We start from the raw sequence: 22,553 nt of genomic DNA on the forward strand, positions 1-22,553 counted from the left end.
TATTCACACAGGCGTGACAATAGATTATTAAACAAGCAAGGAAGACCACTCCAAGTATAGTCAGAGATTGAACCAATCACAATTAAATAAAATGTTATGCGACGAACCTCCTTAGCTTATTTTCTGCTATATAGTGCTATATAGGCCACGTGCAATCTCTTAATACATGAATTTTCATGTAAAGCATGCAATCAAATAATTTTCCCGGCGCATTATGCAGCATTTTCTATTTGTCAGATGACCAGATTTGATTTCTATTCCTATCAAACTACTGAAATAGATTAAAAACACAAGTCATTCTAGAGAGGGCAATGAAAAAAATACAAGACATCAGTTTTCACCATTAATCTGCCAGATATTTAGACGGTCATTGCTTCACATCTGCCCAGATGTTATTTTAAGAATCTTCATATCATATACCATTCTGTGTCGCTTAATACTTAAGCGACACAGAAACTTTTAGAGCAGTCACAGATGTGTGATTATAGATCATAGAAATAGTGTGTTTGTGAACAATCTGTAACATACAGTAAATTGAAATGTATTCAGCCTCTTTGATAAATATCACCACTGGCTACAGGACATGGATTCTGTTCACAGATTAAACCTTCATGGTGCAAAATCTGACAAACAAATCAAAATCTCTCCATTCAACAAAAAACAAAGTCCCTGTTGTTTGAGCCAACTCCCAGACCAATCAGCTTTCAGATCAAGTCAGAACCAGACAGTTTCCGTCATTGCCCTGAGGTTTTACAGTCACTGGAGAGCAAATGGTCTGGATTTGTGAAGTTATCGTTTGCGCAACATCTGACATCTGATATCACTATCAGTTCACCACATTCATCTTGAGCAAGTTTATTATCCTACTATATCCAAACATATCCAAACAACTTAACACATGCAGCAGGGTTGATAACAGGAGAGTCCTTAAGTGGGATTTACACAGATCAGCTACAACATTAAACCCAGTGATTTGTTTCCATGGTGTGGCTGAGTTTATTCTGAATCACTGGTGATGCATTATGATTTAATAGTTCAAGTTATTTTCCATGATGTAAAATATACACTGATCAGCCACAACATTGGTCCAGTTTAAATATCGTGGCTGATCGGTGTGTACCCCCCAAACACCTTTCAGACGTGGGGTGAGCGGTGTCTATGTCCAACCATTCATGTAACCTTCTGAAACCAACAATTTGACATTCAAAATATAGAGAGCTGACAGGAGATGAGGCAAAAGAGATCGGGACACATTGACTGTCAATATTACGCTTATGAAAAACATCAACATTACACTCACTGAAGTAGATGATTTGAAATGTTTGATTTTCAACAATATCTCCACATTGGGAGTGCAGGGCACACTAATGGGGATGGAAAGATGCCCTTGAGTTATTGCTGAGCACCGGTGCCATGGCTTACCGAAGAAGTGCACTACGAAGCCGTTGCCATAGCCATAGACATTGGTGGCAGGGTCAGACTGGAACTGGATGGTGATGTCCGCAGTGGAGGTGTAGAGCTTAAAGTGAGACTTCGACCCTCCATACTGACCCAGCACTTTGGCTGTGAGGTCGTCTCCGTCATAAAAGGTCAGCAGGTCATTCTTCCCGATGTTCAACCTGCAACAAGAGACGCACCCAGAGTAAAAATCTGTCCCAAGAGTTTTCCACCTCAAGCACCTTTAGGGTCATCTGGGTGATTTTTAAGGATTTTCCTTGAAGGTTTTAAGGTCTGGGAAAAACCGATGGATACACATGCACGTCACACTCTGCTCTCGCCTTTGAACTCTGTCTTGCAGTGAATGACATGGTCACAACCTGCAGATTAAACACCATCTGTGTACACAACCTGCACTGGATACATAACTCTTTTGCCCATGAGATGTGTCAGACTGTGGTACTGGCAATGGTACACCTCACAATATGCTCTTGAATTTTTGACAGTAATTGCACAAAGAGGTCAAACCCAGGTTGCATATTACTTAGAGAGACTATTACATCATTCACGAGGGGCAACATGGTTCCTGCTATTCAGGCAGCCTTGTCAGAATATTAATGTGACAAGGTGAGATCTTATGGTTATTACTATGGAACATCAATTTGGGGCAGTAAGGAAAACCTCCTACAACAAAATTGGAGCGGCAATATGGTCAATGGGATGAAATGCATAAAGAGTAGAAAGCCCGACCTCGTGGTTGTGGGTTAGTATTGGCGAAGTTCTATGGAAAGGTTTGTCAAAAAAACTTGTCAAGGCAGTATTCTAGTAACAAAGTCATACGTTGGCAACACTGCCTGGAAGTGCTCCCTGATTAGGTCGTAGAAACTCTTCACGCCAAATTTATCTTGATAGAGCAACGGCCAATGGGGAAAGTCCAAGACTGGGCCAGTCAAGCAGCCCAGACCTCTTCACTCAGTCAGTCTGTCAGTGACAGACACTTGCGTTTATAGGGCTAGCCCTGCTGCTACGTTCCAGCCAAAACAACACCGTTGACTTTCAGCGTCAAACGGGAAATAACCAGTGGTCTCCTGTACCTTGTGGACCCATCAATACACTTCAATCTCCTCCCAGTGCAGACTTTGTTGCTCTTTACACGACATTGCCTGACTTTCTCTTCACCTCCCGTCATAATAACTACAGCCACTAGGGTTCAACTGTCACTAAAACATAACTTTTGGGTCATAAGCTGTTGTTCAGATTACCTTTTTAGCAGGACGGTCTCCAATATGATATGAAAATATTTTTTTGACGTTATTTTCAGCTTCAGTCTGACACTTGCGCTCCTTGTGTGTTAAGCATAGACATTTCCTCCTATAAATGATGAATCAATCAATTTGATTCTGAGTAACCACTCTCACAGTTACAGTTTAATTGTCAAAGTGCATTTGTGCTGTTTTGACTGTAGCCAGCAGAGCTGTGGCTCTGTTTAAAAATGTCACCTGGGGCTGAGCTATCTCTTTGTAGGGAACAGATTTAACGCGTGGAAGAAATGGCTAAGCCAGAATGAAGCAGTGACATGCTCTTTGCTGTTGCTAATTAATCACCAGCGGCTCCTGATAAAACTCATTAGCCAGCCTGAGATTGAGCCATTAATCACTATGGGGATGCTGGAAAATCTAAGGTTCAAGAGGCGTGATGGAGATCGACACATGGCAAAGGCTGACAAGATGAAATATTTATTTTTGATGTGTTTTATTTGGTCGACCAAAAAACTGTAAGAAATTACAGAACTGTGAGTGAGGGTAGGTGGGAGCTGGAGTGGGGAGTGTTTGTCTTTCCCCAGGCAGAACCATTTGTCTTCTGTCAGCTGTTGGTGCACGTACGCACACACACACACACACTTGTATTCCTACACTTGTGAGCACTTTTCACCAAACAAACTGATTTTCAAATGCTAACTATACCATTGATCTGAATATCACTTGACCCAAATGCAAACCTGACCCAGAATTGTTTTTTTTTTTTATGTTTTTCGGTGAAGGGAACTGGTAAGTAAACACTCATCTGGTCCTGCCTCAAGAATTAATGCATTTAATCAACTTACTGCAGAATTCAGTCATGTCCCACAGAGCTAACTAACTAACTAACTAACTGACTGACTGACTGACTGACTAACTAACTAACTGGGTGACTAACCAACCAACCCTTCATTTTGTGACAATGCTATGGTAAAGGATCAGTTAGGTTAAGGCACAGGTTTAGAGTAAGAACGAGGTTTAGGTTGAAATAACTACTTCATTAATGACCCTTGTCGTCATGGTTACCATAATATGTGGTTAAGGTTAAAGAAACATCATGGTCATGGTCTTCCACTGCAGCACCTGAATAACTTCCTCAGAAGAACCTCCTGTGCTATAATATCTGGCAGGCCTGATCCAGTCCTCGGTGACAAAGTTCATTTTGCACAGAACATATAAATTTCAGTTGTATCAACAGTGAAGATTTAGTATCTAATTTTAAAAACAAAAAATAGTCAGATAAAAACAGTATGAGTTTTATTACCATATGTAGTAAAGTGTTCTTTTCTTTTATTTTTCATTCATTTATTCTTACTGTATTTCAAAATCACACTTGATGTAATTTCTTACTGCCAAGTAGCAAAACTGTCACCCTAAGTATACTCAATCTTATTTCCTCTTTGTTTTTTAATTCACTGCATTAAAGATGGTTTTAATGTGTTGATTCTACGCCATCACACAGCAACTACTGTCAAGAGCTGCAATATACCATTATTTCAATTCGTTTTCTGAGAGTTGTGTTCATTCTCAAAGGATAATTTTCTTCCACTGCCTTTGAAATAACACTCATTTCGAACTCTGCCTAAGTCTAAAAATACCCCGACCTCAGACTGTCAGTGCAGATTTGATGTTAAAATAAATGCAAACCTCTGTAACCTAACTTGTAATTCTAAAACAACCAAACAGCTCAAACATATTGTTAAGCTAAAATTTTACTCTAAAACTCACATCATACTGTAAAGGTTATACCTTGAAAAATGTCCTGATCATGATAGTGCTTTATGCCTGCAGAGTGTCTTCACTTTCAATTTCAATTTTTATTTGTCTAGCGCCATATCACAACATACATTATCTCAAGGCACTTTACATATTGTAAGATCGACACCTCACTTTATAACAGAGAAACCCAACAGTTCCCACAATGAGCAAACAGAAAGATCTGAAAGAAATTTCTAACAGAACCAGACTCAGTCTTCACAAGAATAGTCTAATGAGTTTGGCTTCTCCTGAACCCAAAGTGTTGTATGTTCGAAATTTGATTGCTCGCAGATAAGGCCTCTCCTTTGCTCAGAGAGTGGGGCAGATTGAGAAATATTTTTCGGCTGGTGTCAAATTTGTTGTGATTAAGCTAAACAAGGCCTTATGCGGCTCTGCAGCACATCTGCAGAGAAAAATCAATCGCGGCCTCCATTCCCTGACACTAATTTGATTTAGTTCAATTTGTAAAAACAGGGCTGAGTTTGGCCTGGCCACCAGGACCAGCTGCCAACGCATTCCACCTCAACTACTCACTTCATCACCTGCTATTTTCATCGATCTAAAAGTCTGAATTATAAGAAGAACATGTCCGGTAATATTTGACTATTAGCATTGAACATTTTACCATTGAATGTGTTTTTAATATGCTCTGTTGCTAGTGGTTTGCCATTTGAATCTCCTCGATGTTTACTTTAATTGTAGTATTTCTCCATGTATATAGTGTCATTGTATAGTATAGTCTTCTACATTACCGCCACCTGATGGACTGGAGGGGAACCGCTTGTTGTAGTCGTCCATTGTTCATATGTCAGCAGGCTAATTTGCCTAATCTCCCCTACCTGGTCTTTAAACCGCTGTGGAAACACAGACACACAATGGTCTGCAAGAACCTTTTAATTCTGGGAAAAAAAAGTTCCAGGTACTTTTGGTCAACAGACTTTGACAGCTGGTCAAACTGGGGTGTTGTAGTGGTTGAGGGGGGAATGGTGCAACCAAGTTACCAGGGCCGCAGCATGATGGCTCCTGAGGGCCGGGTCCCTCACAGACCTGGATTGACAACGTTGTTTTAATTTGTAATTTTTGGAATTGTACAACTGTTATTGTTGACTGAATAGGTAGTTTTCCTGGTTCCAGGACACTGGTCCTACTGTGAAACCCTCCTGAGATGTTGTGGGCCAATTGACGGAACACTGTTGAGGGGGGTGCCCATTTGAAAACCCTATGAAGTCACAAAGGGCTGAACCATAAGGCATTGCCCTCAGATGAAAGAAGGTGTTTGAAGGAAGCAATTTAAGACAACCGCCACACATAGCGATGCAACATCGTATGAAGACACAAGACACTGTCTTGTATCTAAAACAATATCAGTGCCTCTAAAGATTTCACATGCTGCAGCCTGGGGTACTTGTAAAATTTTGAATTAAATATGTTTCATTGGTGCCAATTATATGACCACTCCTGACCCAAAGTTATCAGCCATTGCCATCAAATTAATTTACTTCCCCGACTTTCACTTTAATCTCACCTTACACTCCCTCCTCTTTGAATTTGAAGGCCATCTATAAAAGTATTTTGATACACCCCAGTGATAATGTCCCTCTTGCCATTACATAGATGGAGCAGGGGATATGTAAATATCCAAGTGTGCACAGGTATCTGTGGAGTGTGAGGAACCAATTCCCAGGGACATAGTTAAAAGCCTCATATACTGTATCTCTGTACACTGTCTTACACAGAGCTCAGGGAGAACAGCTGCCACTGATAAGCTTCATATAAATGCTCAGACGCAGGCATATGTTCAGACAGTGAGAAGGCCTTGTTCTAGATTAGAAACTTCTCTCTGTGGAAATTTCTGTTTTGCTACACTCCCATGAGCACTCTCTGGGAAACTGGACCACAGTGTGCTGACACCTCAAGTTTAGTTTCAGTGGCAGACTTTTCAAGGCTTATCCGTGTACACACAGTTAAGTGAAATCCAACCAATGCCTGAAGGATGCAATGTTGATCACAGAGCACAATACAGGTATTAATACCTGACCAATAGTTATACGTTAGTCAGCGGGGCTAAGATTTGAATTTTGACTTCATTGATGTACTCTAGAGCGAACTATGCAGAGATGTAATTTTGGGTATGAGAAGTAGTGAGGTGTCATAGGTTAGGACATCATTTATGAAAAACAAACCTACATTTATGTCAATCTACACTAGCTTGTAATGCATTATGATGAAATTAGTTATTGTGCTTTCCAACATCCTAACAAAAAAGATAAATGCCTGGATAGATAAAGAGTTATGTGTGCCAACTGTTGATCAGCCAGGAGTTGGCACTAGGATTCCTTCTTTTCTTCATGCCTTATTCTTCCTTTGGAGCCAAAGCCAGAAGTTCCCCTTCTCTGCCTCCTTGGTCACTTCATTGAAGGTCTTCTTCTGCTTTTAGTCCTTGACTCCGATCTTCTTCAGAAAGTGTTGGGTAGACTTTCTCATGAAGTGTCAGCAACCAGTTTCTACAGGGTAGATGGCTGTCCTCCACCATGCCCCTTTGGCTTTCTAGTGGCTGAGGACCACAGCTTTCTTATCGGATTTCGTACAATGCCAGTCCAACTTGACTTAGTCCCCCCAGACGTCAAGTCTCAGTCAGATGCTCTCTTCTTTTGCTTGTAATGCTTGTCTGTTGACTCTTCTCGCTCTTCGATCTGTCTTGCCTTCTTCTGCTTTTAGCCCAGGCTAATTAGTTTCAAAGGTATTCGTAAGGACATGTCTGCATAGACCCAATCACTTCTGGATGTACTTTTATTTTTTGACTTTTGAAGGGCCTACTTTATGCATAGGTAAATGATGAACTGATATCACCAGACCTTTCGTCAGAGGAGCTTCTGTCCCAGGCTCTTAACAGGTTTTTCAGGCAGCAGTTGTCTCTGTGGTCATTTCTGCTTCACTAGTGAAAGGAGAGGCTGCATGACTTGGATGGTTGGATATTCAACCGGTCTCATGTGAGTTGCTCATCAAACCTTTTCAGGAGTTGTGATTTGCATTATTCATCGTAATTGGAAGATGCTTGTTACACTATTCATGCTGCTTTTCAGGTGTCAATCCTTGTCTGGGCTGGGATCTTACTCCATCGACCATCTTCCTGGCATAGTCAGAATGACCCCAGTAAGGTAAATGTAATGGCAGATTATCCTTTGGACTAATATGAGGAAGATTTCACTTTGATGAGTGCACAGATAAGAAAGACGAAGAATTGAGGCAGAGGTGAAAGGGCAATATATTTCAGAATCCTGATATTGGTTTCGCATCCATTGTTCTGTATGTATGTGGCAAGGCATAAATACAATCACCAACAAAACCCCATGCAACTCTTCCCTACCCTCCTCTACTTCCCTACCAGATGAGCTGAACCACTTCTACGCCGGTTTTGACCGGGAACACGAGGAGGCAGCCGTCAACTTATCTGTTTCACCGGACGAGGACACACTCCAATTCTCCACCTCAGATGTCCATGACATCCTGAGCAGGGTGAATGCTCAGAAACCTGCTGGCCCTGATGGAGTTCCCGGACGTGTGTTACAAGCCTGCGCAGAGCAGTTGGCTAATGTCTTCACCGACATCTTCAACATGTCTCTAGCCCTTTCAACAGTCCCCCACAGTTTTAAATCTGCCACCATTGTTGCTTTGCCTAAACACTCCACAGCCAAGGAACTGAACGACTTCTGCCCGGTTGCACTGACACCCGCCATTGCAAAATGTTTTGAGAAGCTGGTCCTGTATATAGGATATATATATATATATTTCTTGTATATATATATATTATTTATATAGAATGTCTATTTTTACTCTCTGTACATAACCCTCTATATGCCCTGTGCAATATATACATATATATTACATGTATATTATTTATATAGAATGTCTATTTATACTCTCTGTACAAAACCCTTCATACTCCTTATCTGTCACTGTAACCCTGCACTTTGGTATTTAATCCTTCTTTTGGACTTCTGGTTGGATGTCAACTGCATTTCATTGGTTCTGTACTTGTACTCTGCCAAATGACAATAAAGTTGAATCTAATCTAATCTAATCTAATCTAATCTAACTGTCACGGAGACGGTGACTTGTTGATGCCAGACTTGGGAAATAGATATGTCCCCTGTTAACACTCTATGTCTGAACTAGCTTTGGCACAATCAAAGTGACTTGCCGAGGCCTCGCTGACGTATGCAGCCTAGGACGTGTCGGCGAGCCTATCTCCTGTAGTGTGAGCTGTGATGTGACAGGCAGTGAGTGCGTCAAACCTGGAAACGTTATTTCTCTCCGTCCACACAACACACAGTGAGGGTTCCGCTCAAACTACTTCCTGTTTCTGACCTTTGAACATCAGGGTTCCTTCAATATATTGAACACAGTTTCTTTCTGACGTCCATCGTGAAAGTGACGAACAATTCCTGTTTCACAGGTGTATCACATATTTTCCTGTCTATTTTCGTGACAAAACGTACTTTGGAGACATTTCTCCTGGTGAAGGATAGTGTAGTGTGTGAACAGCACAATGACTGAAAGCCTCGTGATTATAACACAGCACAACGTGTAGTATGAACGGTACAGCGATCTGTTACTCTGAAAATTGTGTAGTGTGCACGGGGCATTAAAGGACAAGTCTCATTCACCCATTTACACGCATTTTCTGTCACATTCATGCACATTCATGCACTGCTGGAAGAGCCGTCACAGGCAATTTAGGGTTGAATGTCTTGCCCAAGGACACAACGGCATGAGGTTTAGGGGAAGCTGGGATCGAACCACCAACCTCAGGGGTTAGTGGATAACCGACAAACCTCCTGAGCCACAGTCACCCTTTTAGGAAAGACTAGGCCAGGTTCTGGGTTCAAGGAATATACACTCATTCCACTTTGTTTTAGTGCAGTTCAGTGGGACTTCACAGTCAATCAATAAATAGGCTTTTGTTTTGACAACGCATGTCATCTTCGCTTTGAGATTTTGTTCTATAATTTCAGGTTTTTAGGTCGTTGTATTGTCTAAATGTTTTCATAGGACACCTTCACGTCCACTAAAATCACCTGCTCTGCTAAATGAACAGCAGCAATTACTTATGTTGACAGACTTCCTTTCAAAAGCCTGGGGGCAGCCATTAATCAGCACTTCCAAACATACAACAGGAGCACAGGTGGTGTCCAGAGCGAGCGAGAGAGAGAGAGACAAAGAGAGAGAGGAACCGAGCTTAAGATGCAACCTATGCAAATGAGCCCTCCTTAATTTGCTTGCAAATGGCAAATGATTTTCGATGGCTGACTGACTTATCAGGCTCTGACATGGTGGGGTGTGTTGTTCGGTGTCTTCACCTTGGCACTGCGATCACAGCGAACATGCACTCTCCTGCTGTACAAGCGCACCCTCCACTCCACACAGCAGCCATTGCAGAAGTGGGGGAAGGACTCACAAACAAAACCTTCCTGATATAATTAGTTTTCTCCGCTGCACCTAATTAACCTTTGTCTGTGTGGCACTTACGCATTGTATTCACGAGCTGAACACTCTTTCATTAGCAGCGCAGTGTGTTTTTTTAATGTGCTTTACCAGTCACGGTGAGGTAGCTCTTTGTAATCTTCAAACTGCTTCTATGGCTCTGTTTGAAGCCAGGGACTGGTGCACGAATCATCCCAGGAGGTGAAGTGGGTTTTGTTTTGATTAGATTCAGAGGGGCCAAGGAGAGGAAATTGCAGCACTGTCGTTCTTTACATATCAAAGGACGTGGATCAAACTACACATGTGGAAGATGGATACATACACTTGAATGTCCAGCATGATCCTCTTGTCCTCCTCGACATGGATTCCCCAGATACAATCTTGGCCTTTATCGTAGGCTTCAGGCCAGTTAGGAGAGAGCACCACTCCAGCTGAATCTGTGATCTCGCCACTACACACAGCTGAAACACACAAACACAAAGCCATTTATAATGTATAATTCAAGTTATAAGCACACATAGTGCACTCTGCAGGTTTTTCTTTCATTTAATAGAAATAAGCTTCAAATGTTGAAGACAAGCTGCCACACAAGAATTTTACCTGAACGAAATATACGGTCTAAAATGGGCAACATTTGATTTAAGTCAGCAATTGTCAGGGCAACAACGGAAAGGTGTAGAATTTGCAGGGAATCCAAGGCAGCATCTGCAGCATTGCTACAAAGTTTCTCTCCTGGGACTTGAACCATATCTACCTGTACCTGAGCAGGATTTACACGCCCAAACGCCCATTGTACGTTGAAGTAGTCAGCTATCCATCCATCCATCAATTATCTATACCGCTCTATCATTTTAGGGTTGTGGGGGCTGGAAACAATCCCAGCTAACAGGTCACCAGCCCATACAACATACAGAGACAAGCAACCATTTACTCTCACGTTCACACCTATGGTCAATTAAGAGTCTCCAGTTAACCTTACCCCAATCTGCATGTCTTTGGACTGTAAATATGTCAACTAAATATCCAAAATGAAAGAGCTGGTGGACAAAGAAAGATTAAAACAGTATGTGCTTAAACATAGACACAAACATACTGACCTCTGCAGGCGGGCTCTGTCTCATTCCATTGGGGGTTGTTGGGATCCATGCATTCAATGGTGACAGATCCCTGCTCCAGAGTATAGCCAGGGTCACAGGCAAACTCCACCACAGCTCCCACTGCCCAGGTGTTGTCGCTACTGGTCAGGTTACCGTACTTCACAAAGGGCTCATGGCAGTGGCCTGCTGCAAAGGCTGTGGAGAGAAGGTGCAGGTTTTGGTACAGTCATTTTAAATGGTGGAAAAATACTTTTTTGAAAGACCAAGTGAGAAGCAATTCCAGCTGAGTTAGCATCTCCATATATAATTGACCTTGTCCGACTTTGAGATTAACTTTTTTATTATGCCGCAATGGGAATGGATCATAAAGGTTTGAGGTATGTGTGAGTCATTCAGTTTTGGCAGTGATGATGGTGATGCCTGTAGGTGCACAATATTGCTCCAAACTGAAACATATAGAACATTTTGGATCGATAGACATCATCTTAGTGTAGATATTCAAGGTACTGAGAGGATTAAAAGCCTGGTTCTGACACTGGCGGTTGCCAGAAGTTGAACTGTAGGCTAATATTTGTAAAACCAATTGTATTCCCATTTCATTTCCCAAGTTGTTCTGTGTTCTAACTGCTAGTTAGCTAATGTTAAGAGATTGCAAGAGATTGCAGATGCAGACAGAAATTGCCAAATCCTCATGAAGGATTTATCTCTATTTACCAGAGTGACAATGGTTTGTCTCGACAAAGTAGGGAGCATCAAATCGGTTGCATTAGGTACTGTTAATGGCCATTATGAGGTCCGTTGGAAATATGCATGGCTGCTCCCTTTAGACTTAATCCCATTTGTAGCAGTGGAGTTGAGGCCTAATCTGATTACATTGATTGTATTTCCAAGTGATCCTCATGGACCGGAGACAAGTCTCTTATCTGATGGCAAGTGCTGAGACAAATGCGAGGACGAAAGATAAGAGAAGATATGTGATATCTCACCCTGACAATGTTGCTTGAAATTCACTGTAAAATATATGGTATGGATTCTAATGCATAATCTGATGCATGTAGTAGCTGCAAGTGTATTGTTCACCTGAAAGACTGCCCTGGATTATTTTATTCTGTCTGCTACATTGATACACAACTAACAGATATAAAAGAAAAGGCAATAAAAAAGGTACCTCTAAGGAAGCATTTAAAAGCAGGAGTAATGTTTATTGGCAAAATGGTTGCCAGCAATGAAAGTAGTAATGAAATAAAAAGATTCCTTTTGGTTATTTAGAAAGAAGTTCATAATTCGGATTTTGTCCTGTCTTCTCCTGCATCAAATACCATTATGGAGATATCAAATTTAATGGAGAGTTATGTTTCTTAGCATCAGTCTAACTCCATCACACTGAGGCATGGTGGTTGCTCCTTCTTTAGGATGGTCCATTGGTCCACTACTTGGCTCAAAATGAAATATCTCAACAACTTTAGTTTGACTCGCCGTGAATTGTGCAATTTGTGCAGACAATCCTGATCCGGAGGGAATTAATCTTGCTGACTTGGTGGGGTGCTCCCGTGACTCTTCCTCAAGCTTCACCATGAGACATCCATGGTTAAAGTGCATATGATACATAATAATAGCATTAATTGAGAATGTTTAGATTAACTATTCCAAGCATATAATTGTGTAAAAAAATGTAAGAACCCTTATTATTTTAGCAAATTATACTAGTTTATGTTCAAATTAATTTCAGACACTGAGGCAGCCGAAATCTGTGAGTGACTACGAGTGAAAAGCTTCACCTTCACATCTACATATGATCTCCGTTCATCATTACAGTAGTTCCAACATTTAGAAACCTGCCAGACCTCTGTCAAAACCCCAGTTTTCATCAGATCAGGTCTTCATATCCCTCTCACCAATCGATTTTTCTTTTCACTGTCTGAAAGGCGCCTTTCACTGCTGCAGTGCAGCACTTTTGGTGGCTGTATTGGCCTTGATTAAATGAATTTCATCATCACCGGAACTCATGACCTCCACTTACCCCTCAGAAGCTCCAGCCATTCACTGCAGTCAGCTTTTACACTACATTCTGCTGAAGGTCTTTGTTCATTACACCATTAAACTGGTAATTTACTGAGAATCAAACACAGGCCAAAGTTTCTGACAGACGCTAAGGTGTTCTTGGCCTCAAGGAATTTGCTTACATCGTTTTATATGAAGTCTCTTTGTGTGGTTTAATAGAATTTATGAATTATGATTATATTTGTGCTGTTCTCTCCATTTTTTTAGGATCCGCAACATAAAGAAGGAGCCCACATATCTCTAGCATGATAAACACCATGTCACCAAAGTGCTGAATCTTACCTTGGTACCTGATGGCAATGCCAGTGGATGTGCCTGTTGCATCTGTAGTCAGCTCAATGAAAAGATGCCTCGATGAGCTGAGCAAACCTTCATTAGGCAAATACTCCACCTCATAGGAATCATACAGAGCAGCTGTATCTATGCTGTTACCATTCTTGATCAGTAGCCTAGAAGACAATGAGCAAAGTATCATTAGCAGGGTTCTTCCTGTCAGGATTCCTGTGTCAGCCCTGTTTATATCGACCATTCTGCCTCTGTCTCCTACCATACTCCATCCACCACATGCCCTCGGGCTTTCCTCCTCTTCCAAGATCCCCCTGCTCACCTGTTTGTCACTCCCAATCCAATCACTGGAATGTCCCTGCCTTTCTATGCATCTATTTTTGTAATTTTCCTCAATTACTATTTTTTGGCTTATATTCATATTTTCCCTAAAGGTAATCAGCCATCACTTCTTTTTCCAAAACGTAACCCAATCAGTTTCAGGAGGTATTTGCAGGCAGACATTCTGACTACCACGAGTCTCAGTCAATCTCAATCATGATGTCTTACCCCTTTTTTAATAGCATAACTAATTGTGAAAAGAACTATCTGAAATAAAAGAAAGCAACTTTGGGAAAAATCTATTTGAAATGTCCTTTGCCCCCATCTGCTAAAATGGAGGCAGCAAAGTTTATGACCTGCACTGCAGCAAGCCACCAGGGGGTGATAAAGATAGCTTCACTTTTGGGAGCCGTCATGTTGTCCATCTTTATATACTGTCAATATTTGTCTCCCGTTAGTTGTCATATTGTTAGTTAGTTGTTACTTGTCATATGGCCAATGAGAAAATGAATAAATACAGAAAAAAACTTCAATAAATTCAATAAAAACAGCAATCTTCTTTTTTTTTCCTGTGAAAGAAGAAAATAAAAATGCAGAGTGGTCACTGAGTTAATTCTCTCCAGCAGAGTTTTTGAGCCCAACAAGCAGCTTCCACAATCACACATTTTGACAGAGACAATGTTACACAGGCTCAGAAGCTACAACTCATTCAGAGAGATAATTTGTGAGGGAGCCCTTTTGCCACTGGAAAACTGCTTGAACTGGAGAAAAATTCAAATTGTTACAAAGTCAGTTTGCATTGAAGCACTGTCACAAAGCAGATTACTTATTTGGCATGAAACACAGAAAAACTAAATGCCTGCGATGCAACTAAAGACATACAGTAACAGATGGTGTCCAAAATAGTAATCTTTGTGCATGCAGAGTTTCACAGGAGGGAGGCAATTTCCATCTTTGCAAGTCATGCTTGGCTCAACCACAGGCATGGCAACTTGTTTGAGCAAGTCGTTTGGCCATAAGCAAGCAGAGTATCATCATCACTACCATCTGAACCCGGACGCTGTGCCAAAGAGATGCAGTTCCACCCATCACAAAGATTGAATTTGAATTAAAAAAGCTTCCCCACCCCTGGTTTAGAACATTCCTTTGATGTTTTCAATAAAAATGTAGCAATGAAGCCCACATAGATTTAATAAATGGACTTACCCTTTCAACTAACCTTTGTGCGTTCATTGATTACAACCAAAGGCGTCAGGCCCGTAAAGACGTAATCATCGAAATTTCTTATTAATGTAAAACTCCATGGCAGACAACTCTGACCCATCTCATACCCTAATGTTTTATTGTCATCTGCAGTTGGGGAGTCCATTGAAGGAGTCACTGTTCATCCCCTGCATGTCACAGCCCTCCACCAGCAGCAGCAGCCTCCACCACCCGTTGCTGTGTTCCCTCATGGTTCCCCACGGAGGTCTGCATTGATCTCTCCCTGCTCTGCCTTTGATGACTTAAACTATTCTTCTCAGGTAGCAGTGCAACAACACAACAGAGACTTGATGTCAAACTAAAATCTATATTTACATATTTACATTTATATTCACACTGACTTAACAGATCTGAATGTGAAAATATTCTTCCTTATTGGTTTATTTCTCTGTTCTATTAAGCTGTTCAAGGGGTGAACAGCTTTGTTTCCTTGCCAGTCTAGTGGGGAAACAACATTCTTTGCGATTCTCCTACAAGACCCAGAGATTTGTCACAAGCCCCCAACATTATCTAGTTTAAAAGCAGCTCTTAAAGGGCAGCTTTTGTTTTTGTCTCAATACCTACAAATGTTGTTCTGACAAACAAAACAGCATGCTTAACGCAGCTTTAGGGTGCTGTAGAAGTTGTCAATCAAAACTCTGGTTTGACTGTCTGAAAAGGTGGGTGTTGGATTTGGTAAGAAGCAATCTGTAAAATTTGATTGTGGGCGATTCTGTCATCAGGCATTTGATTGACTAGGGTCCTATCGCCTCTCAGTTAGCCGACCCAATTGAACTCATTCCAACTCTCACTGACCTGTATGATGCGTGATGGCATGACTAGAAACCCCTTTAAACCACAGGCAGTCCTGAGAGTCTGGGGAGTCATAAACTTTCTTGCCTCATTCCAACTCTTTCCAAAAAAACCTGAACGTTTTAGTTGACTCTGAAATGCGAGACATCCGATTTCAAAAGCTTCACCAGCATCTCCTGATCCTGAACTATTAAGAAAGCAATATGTTGATCTGAATAAGTGTGGAAATCATTTGGTAACCATGGTAACATGTATTTGTCTCATTTCCATAACTTGATTTAATTAAACAGAGCTGTATTGAGATTCTTTCTTTTGTGTCACAATGGTCCAGTTACTGTCTTGTATATCATTAACGCTCATAATTACTATCAGTTCACTGTGAGGTCTTTGGAAGTGGAGCGCACGTTTTCCCTATGATGATTTTCCCTATTTGGGTCTATGTAATACTGATTCAGGAGGATGGGGATTGAACCTGCCAAGATTAGTGGACTCCCCAGTCTATCTCCTGAGCCACAGCTGCCCACTTCAACTTTCCTCCTCTTGGCTCAGTGGAACAAGTGAACACAAACTGGAGAAGAAATCCCATAGGTCCAGATCATATGAATAACCAGACAAGGAGTTGCAAGAACTGCTTGACAGGATTGGCAAGATATTCTAATGAGAAGATCTCATTAGAAGAAGAAAAAACAGGTCACGTGAAAAGTAGTGGTGTTCTATTTAGTTATGTTTATATGATCATTGTACTAAAGTCACTGAAGCAGCATGTAACAAAAAAGCATAAGCAAATGGCTAATAAGCTATCTCTGACTTTAAAAGCCGCAACAGAGCTCATTACACTAGCACCTTCTACACCCGTGCCAATTCTGTCTTCACCACATCATCACCACTTCCTGATCTTTTCAATTTCCTCAGAGCTGTCCAGATGTCTCTTCACATCTCTGAGCTCTATATTCGTATCAGGAGCAGCTATTGGCTGGTACACAAAATGGATTATTCAGCCAATTTCCCCCTGTGGTACATCCTTTCAGTCCTCTCTTGTGACAGCCCGTGCTGCTGAAATGACACTACTGTCATTGCTCTGAGCTCACAGCCAGCTGCCATTAAAACTCCCCACTGAGACCATTCACCTCAGATCATTTTCTGTTGGTTGTTTGTCACTGTGTATATCTTCAAACTTTGTGTTAACTGACTGTTACAGGAACGTCGGTATCATCACCTTCTAGTCTCATTTGGTGAGCTTGTTTCCAAACAGTTGTTAATTTACATGTCTGAAGGTTTGGGTGTATCATTATGATTCACATGGAGTCATGTACACTGCCATTGTTGGTATTCCTACGAAATTAAAGTTTTCACTTTTTGGTCTCCACCAATTGCTGAGGGAAACAACAGATGCCAAATGCTTCACTTTGTTCATTCGTTACTTCCTAACTGTGGCCTTCTGGTGTGGAATAGATTTACAGTGCAGTTTCAGTGCTCCTTCTCCTAAAAGGAATCTGAAATCTGAAAATGATGCGAGCGGTGAGCGTGAACTGGGATGGACACCCTAAACAGTGAGGGGGAACCCAGTGTAGAGCTGCAAATTCAGGTGACCATTTAATAGTAGGTTCCTCACCATGAGAGACCCTTTTCACATCGGCTTCACGTCGCATTTATTAGTGTTCTTGTGAAATTCCGCTATCGGCTGCTTTGAATACCCTTTCTCTGTATCTGAATTAGTTTGAGTCTGCAAGTATGTAAGTGCTCTGACAGTCTGGACATTTGGATTCCGGCGAATAGTAGAGGAGAAGTGCTGCGTTCACATATTGATTGACAACTCTGATCTTAAGTCCCGAGTTTGACCTCCCCTGATTGGTTACAAGGTTGAGAAATTAACAAACTTTCGTAATAGACGCATTATCTGGTCAATGTACTCTTTGTTGCAAAGACCACAGTGGTGGCCTCACACTGGCTTCACCTAGTGTCTTCGAAGATTACAAATAAACAATTGCTTTATTGTTGTAAAATGAAATGATCACAGAAAAAAATATATCTCAACATGTATATTAGAGGGCAGCTGTGGCTCAGGAGGTAGATTTGGTCGTATGCATGTGACAGAAAAAAAGTGAAGTAAATAGCGGCGCTCTATGAATGTTTGTGAATGGGTGAATTTGACTTGTGTGCTTTGAGTGGTCTATAAGACTAAAAAGCTATATAAAATATAGTCCATCTATATAACATTATGGCACGCTGGAGACTGGCAAATGATATCCAACCATCTTCATGCAGGACGTCCTGCTTACCGATCATCATCTTCAGCCAGCGCCACCTTTTCAAAGTGAATGTGAAGTCTTTGGCCCTCGGGAGCTTCCAGCAGCCAGTGGCACGTCAGGTTGTTGCTGTAGTTGCTGGGAAAGCCGGGAGAGATGATCCGACCTACTGTGACGTTCCTCATCACACCACCGCAGGCAGCTGGGAGAGCGGGAGGAGAAGCAAAACTGCACTCGATTTTTCAAACTCAAGCTATATGACCACACCAACACTCCATTAACATGCTGATCACAGGTTAGACTTATTCGCTGGAATGAAAGCGCAGTCAGTGTAGACAAAGTAACTGGTTTGCTGACTGCTGCTCCCGGTATCAATCACTTTTACTATGCTGTCTCTCAAGTGCTGTTCAGTTTCAGTCAGTAAACGTCCTGCAGATGTTTCTTCACAATTTTCATGGATTTATTTATCTTTTTTGGATGCATCTCAATTTGCAAATTCCCATCTATTTCCGTTTTACCTGTAAACGTTAAAAGTCAAAAAAGGGCAAACAAACAAAAACCTGTTTACTTTTCATAGAAGGAACCAAAAATTGAGGTGAAAAAGAAAACATCAAAAGAGATACGATCAGATTTATTAACACATACAGAAAATCTATTTGCCACAGCTGTGAGAACGCTTGTGTATGTGTGTGTGTGTGTGTGTGAGTGTGTGTGTGTTTGTTACCCAGCTGATCAGGTCAAGGTTACTCATGCAGACAAAGCTTAATTAAACCAGAGCAGGAAGAGTAAACCCGGTGGCATCACGCCCAGATTTCAGTAATCACACCTCAATACACCTGCTTTATGCTCTGTCACACAAATACATGCACATACACACACACACACACACATGCACACACACACACACACACACACACACACACACACACACACACACACACAATCAAGATGGCAGAGATACAGATGCACAGCCACACAAACGCCCTCTTAGAAATTGCTCTCAGAGGCTTATTCCCTATGCTGTGAATCAGAGCTGATCCGAGTGGTCAGGAGCAAAATTGTCACTTATTATTCATCAGCCAGCCCTATCGGAGCAGATAAAAAAAATAAAAAAAAGGGAAGAAAAAAAACATCCATCATCCACACACTCCTGTGGGAGACCAGGTCTGTTTATCTCTACGGTTGTCATGCAAACGGACTGGAAGGTCCAGGAGATAACTCTTGGCTGCAAGTCATCCAAAAAAAAAAAAAAAAAAAAAAAGCAAAGACAGATATAGCAAAGAAAGAAACAGAAAAGAAAGCTATTGATGGGGATTGTGTGGAGAACTGGCATCGGAGGGCTGGAGCATAGAAAACACTATAAATGAGAAAACCAATAGTGAAAGTCACAGTAAAAGCCCATTAAGTCTTAACAAAAACAGATGTCCGTGGCTCCAGTGGCTGGGTTTACTGATGATACAACATTCCACAACAATGGTATACCATGCTTACACACGGTAAGTGATGCTAACAATTACAATGCCAGTATTCCAAATAATAGAGTAAATTAGTAAATAGAGCATGTAAAATATATTCCGCTCTAAATATAGAATTACATACAGTGCGTATAATTTAAGTAGTATCTTGATAATTAAGTTAAAAGAAATATAATATGAATGCAAATGCTGGCATTGCTATAATTGACTATGCTATATTTCAAGGTAATGCTCGCCCAACACAAGAACGATTTTTGGTTTCATGGATCTTGCACTTAATAATTATTATTTTTACTTCGTTATTTGTATCATTTTGTTTTAGATTTAATGCTTGTACTAACTTATGCTGTAGCCTAAATAATTTGTATTTATTTTTTAAGTCTTAGTATTCATCTCTTTATCTTGTCAATAGAGATGTAGCAGTACAGAGTTTATGCCATTATTATTATCATCATCTTCATCTATAATACAACTACTAATATAGTAATGTGAATAAATATATTGGTTTTATCAGTACATGTCTACTTATATATAGTGTGTATCTATCAAATAGTAAATTATTCTGTATTTTTATTGCTATTTGAGTCATTTTTTGTATTACTATATTATTTCGTCAGATATTTAATTAAAGGTATGATGTTAAATAAAGGGACTGAAAAAATTCTAATAATACTAAAATATGTCTATTTTTCTATTATTCGAATTATTACATATCATATTCTCACAAAAAGAAATAAATCACCAAATTATCAAGTGTCACATCTACCATGTAGACAAATGAGAGTTACAAATTGGTTAATCTTTAAAGAAAATACACACACACGCACACACACACACACACACTGACCCCTTAATAATCAGAACAGAAATAACTATAAACCAGTAAGAGTTTTGGCCGCTGCAGCTGAAATCTTTGAATGATGATAGACAATTGAAAACTTGTAACAGACTGTTTAGCAAAACGTACTCTAACGCAGGGACATTTCTCAAATTGTTTGAAATAGTCTTTAAGGATACTGCCTGCCCCTCATATCTATGGGCTATAGTTGTCGTGGATCAGGGTTGCTCGTGTCTCCCCCAGACTGTGGTGACCTTACCTAGGCAGTGTGGTTCCTTGCCACTCCAATAGGGGGTGCTAGCATTGCGGCAGGTCAGCACACTGTGGCCTTGCAGCTTGTAGCCAGTCAGGCAGGAGAAGAACGCCTCCCCACCAGAATGGAGACTGCTCACTGACACGTCGCCATAAAGAGGCCGCTGGGGGAAGACACAGCTCAACACAAAGACTGCAGAGACACAGGGAGAGAAAGAAATGAGAGAGTCAAAGGGGACGAGATTGAAAGTGAGGACCGAAGGATACACAAAGGCAAAGAGAACTAAACTGAGCTGGTTTGAAAAGGACGAGGCAAAGCTTGTTTTCAGGGGGGGTAAAAGGAAGTTAGTTAAAGCCAGTGGCTTGTGTCACACAAAAAAAGAGCTTTCTGTTTAACTCAGTAACCATTTCATGAACCCATTTCTGTTAAATACAAATCGGTCTTGTTTAGGTGAGAAATGGTTTTCGTCTCCAGGTAACAACAACCTGTGAAGAGTTGTTATTATGAGAAAATGTAAGAGCAGAACAGCACAACCAAGACTTCGGACTTGGTTGGTTGAAGAATTTGTATTCATGTACAGTACAAGATCCGATGACTCATAGCAGGCGCCTGATTGAGGGAATGGTTCTGTTGGAGCGGCACAGTGGTGATTTTGTCTGCTGTCCTCAATGGTGGAACGAGCTCCTCATTGACATCAGGGCAGCACAATCCCTGCAATGCTTCCGTTAAAGACTGAAAACTCACCTGTTCAGCCTTCACCTTACTCCCCGAATCACTCCAAAAAAAATAACACTTGAAGCTGTGTTTGCCTGTTTGATAAATGTTCATGTACTCTCATGATTCTTGCACTTTTTGGGGTAATATTTTCATGGCGGAATACACTTGTTCTAGGTCGCTTTGGACAAAAGCGTCAATGAATGTAATGTAATGAGTTGCGATGGCAGACTGGCACTTTAGTGCTGCGGCGCTGTGCAATACACTGTATTATGGAGACAATAAGTAAACCTGGAGGAAGAGTTGAGTTTACATTAATAGCTAAAACAGAAATGGGTCAGATGACAGGGAGGTCTCTACTAAAATATGCACAAAAATAAACCAATAATAAAACTGCTAAAATTTGAAATACATGCTTATTGTCTCAAATAAATCACAGTACCATTGAGGGCTAAATATAGTGTGTGTGTGTGTGTGTGTTGGGGGGGGTGGGGGGCATTCCATATTAAGCATCGATAGCAGATCATTTACATTTAATTTATTTCATCATACATTTCAGATCACGTGAGTATATTTGTTCAAATATCAGATATTCACCATGGGCTACTCCACTGAATGAATTCTCAGACTGCAACCGAAGGACCTTATTTTGGTCAATGTTTGTCACTGTCAAATTATGCCGTATATTTTCTCATATTTAACATTTTAACAAGTTGTCTGATCAGACAGAGGCGGACACACAAGCACACACACACATACTGTATATTTTCAACGGTCTGTCACGTCACTGCCAATCTGTGGCTGGCTGGCTCTCAGGTGACCCGTTAACTAAGTGACTGTTTTTTTCCACTGCCAATGATGCATCCTCCCTCAGCCTCCTGGTGTAGGGGCCAAACAAAGTAATAATACATTTCTGCTAAACTCTGTGATCCATCTCTGTGTAATTGTCCTCGTTTTATTGTGAGCCCTTGGATGGCTCGGCAGTAGGGCCGCTATTGATTCTGTCTGCTGGGGACAGCGCTGTGCCTCAGGATGGGAAATATGTAGGGAGATTAAAAAGGCCAATAAATGACAACCTATGACCTCCCCCGCTTCCAACACTCTGTTAGTGCTGAGGGATGATGCTGGCGCTGTAGTGTCCCGCGGAAACAGAGATAAGAAGAGCAGTGCCGGTCTTTATAGTATTTCTCATTAGGAGCATCATCCCAGACTACTGCAGCAGCAGCTGCAG

General features: G+C 41.1%; 1 protein-coding gene across 3 annotated transcripts in view; it reads right to left on the reverse strand.

The window, feature by feature from the left end:
- The window catches only part of LOC118299710 (seizure protein 6 homolog), a 157,674-nt gene that overhangs the window by 13,932 nt on the left and 121,189 nt on the right, over nt 1-22,553 (reverse strand). For all 3 annotated transcript variants that reach the window (XM_035623658.2, XM_035623656.2, XM_035623657.2), the window contains 6 exons: nt 20,615-20,800; nt 18,076-18,244; nt 13,418-13,584; nt 11,075-11,269; nt 10,300-10,438; nt 1,423-1,619 (listed from right to left, as the gene is read on the reverse strand). In XM_035623658.2, the coding sequence (XP_035479551.1) occupies nt 1,423-1,619; nt 10,300-10,438; nt 11,075-11,269; nt 13,418-13,584; nt 18,076-18,244; nt 20,615-20,800 (1,053 nt within the window). The remainder of the gene's footprint in view (nt 1-1,422; nt 1,620-10,299; nt 10,439-11,074; nt 11,270-13,417; nt 13,585-18,075; nt 18,245-20,614; nt 20,801-22,553) is intronic.

The sequence above is a fragment of the Scophthalmus maximus genome, chromosome 11 (assembly GCF_022379125.1).
Source record: "Scophthalmus maximus strain ysfricsl-2021 chromosome 11, ASM2237912v1, whole genome shotgun sequence".
NCBI classification, from domain to species: Eukaryota; Metazoa; Chordata; class Actinopteri; order Pleuronectiformes; family Scophthalmidae; genus Scophthalmus; species Scophthalmus maximus.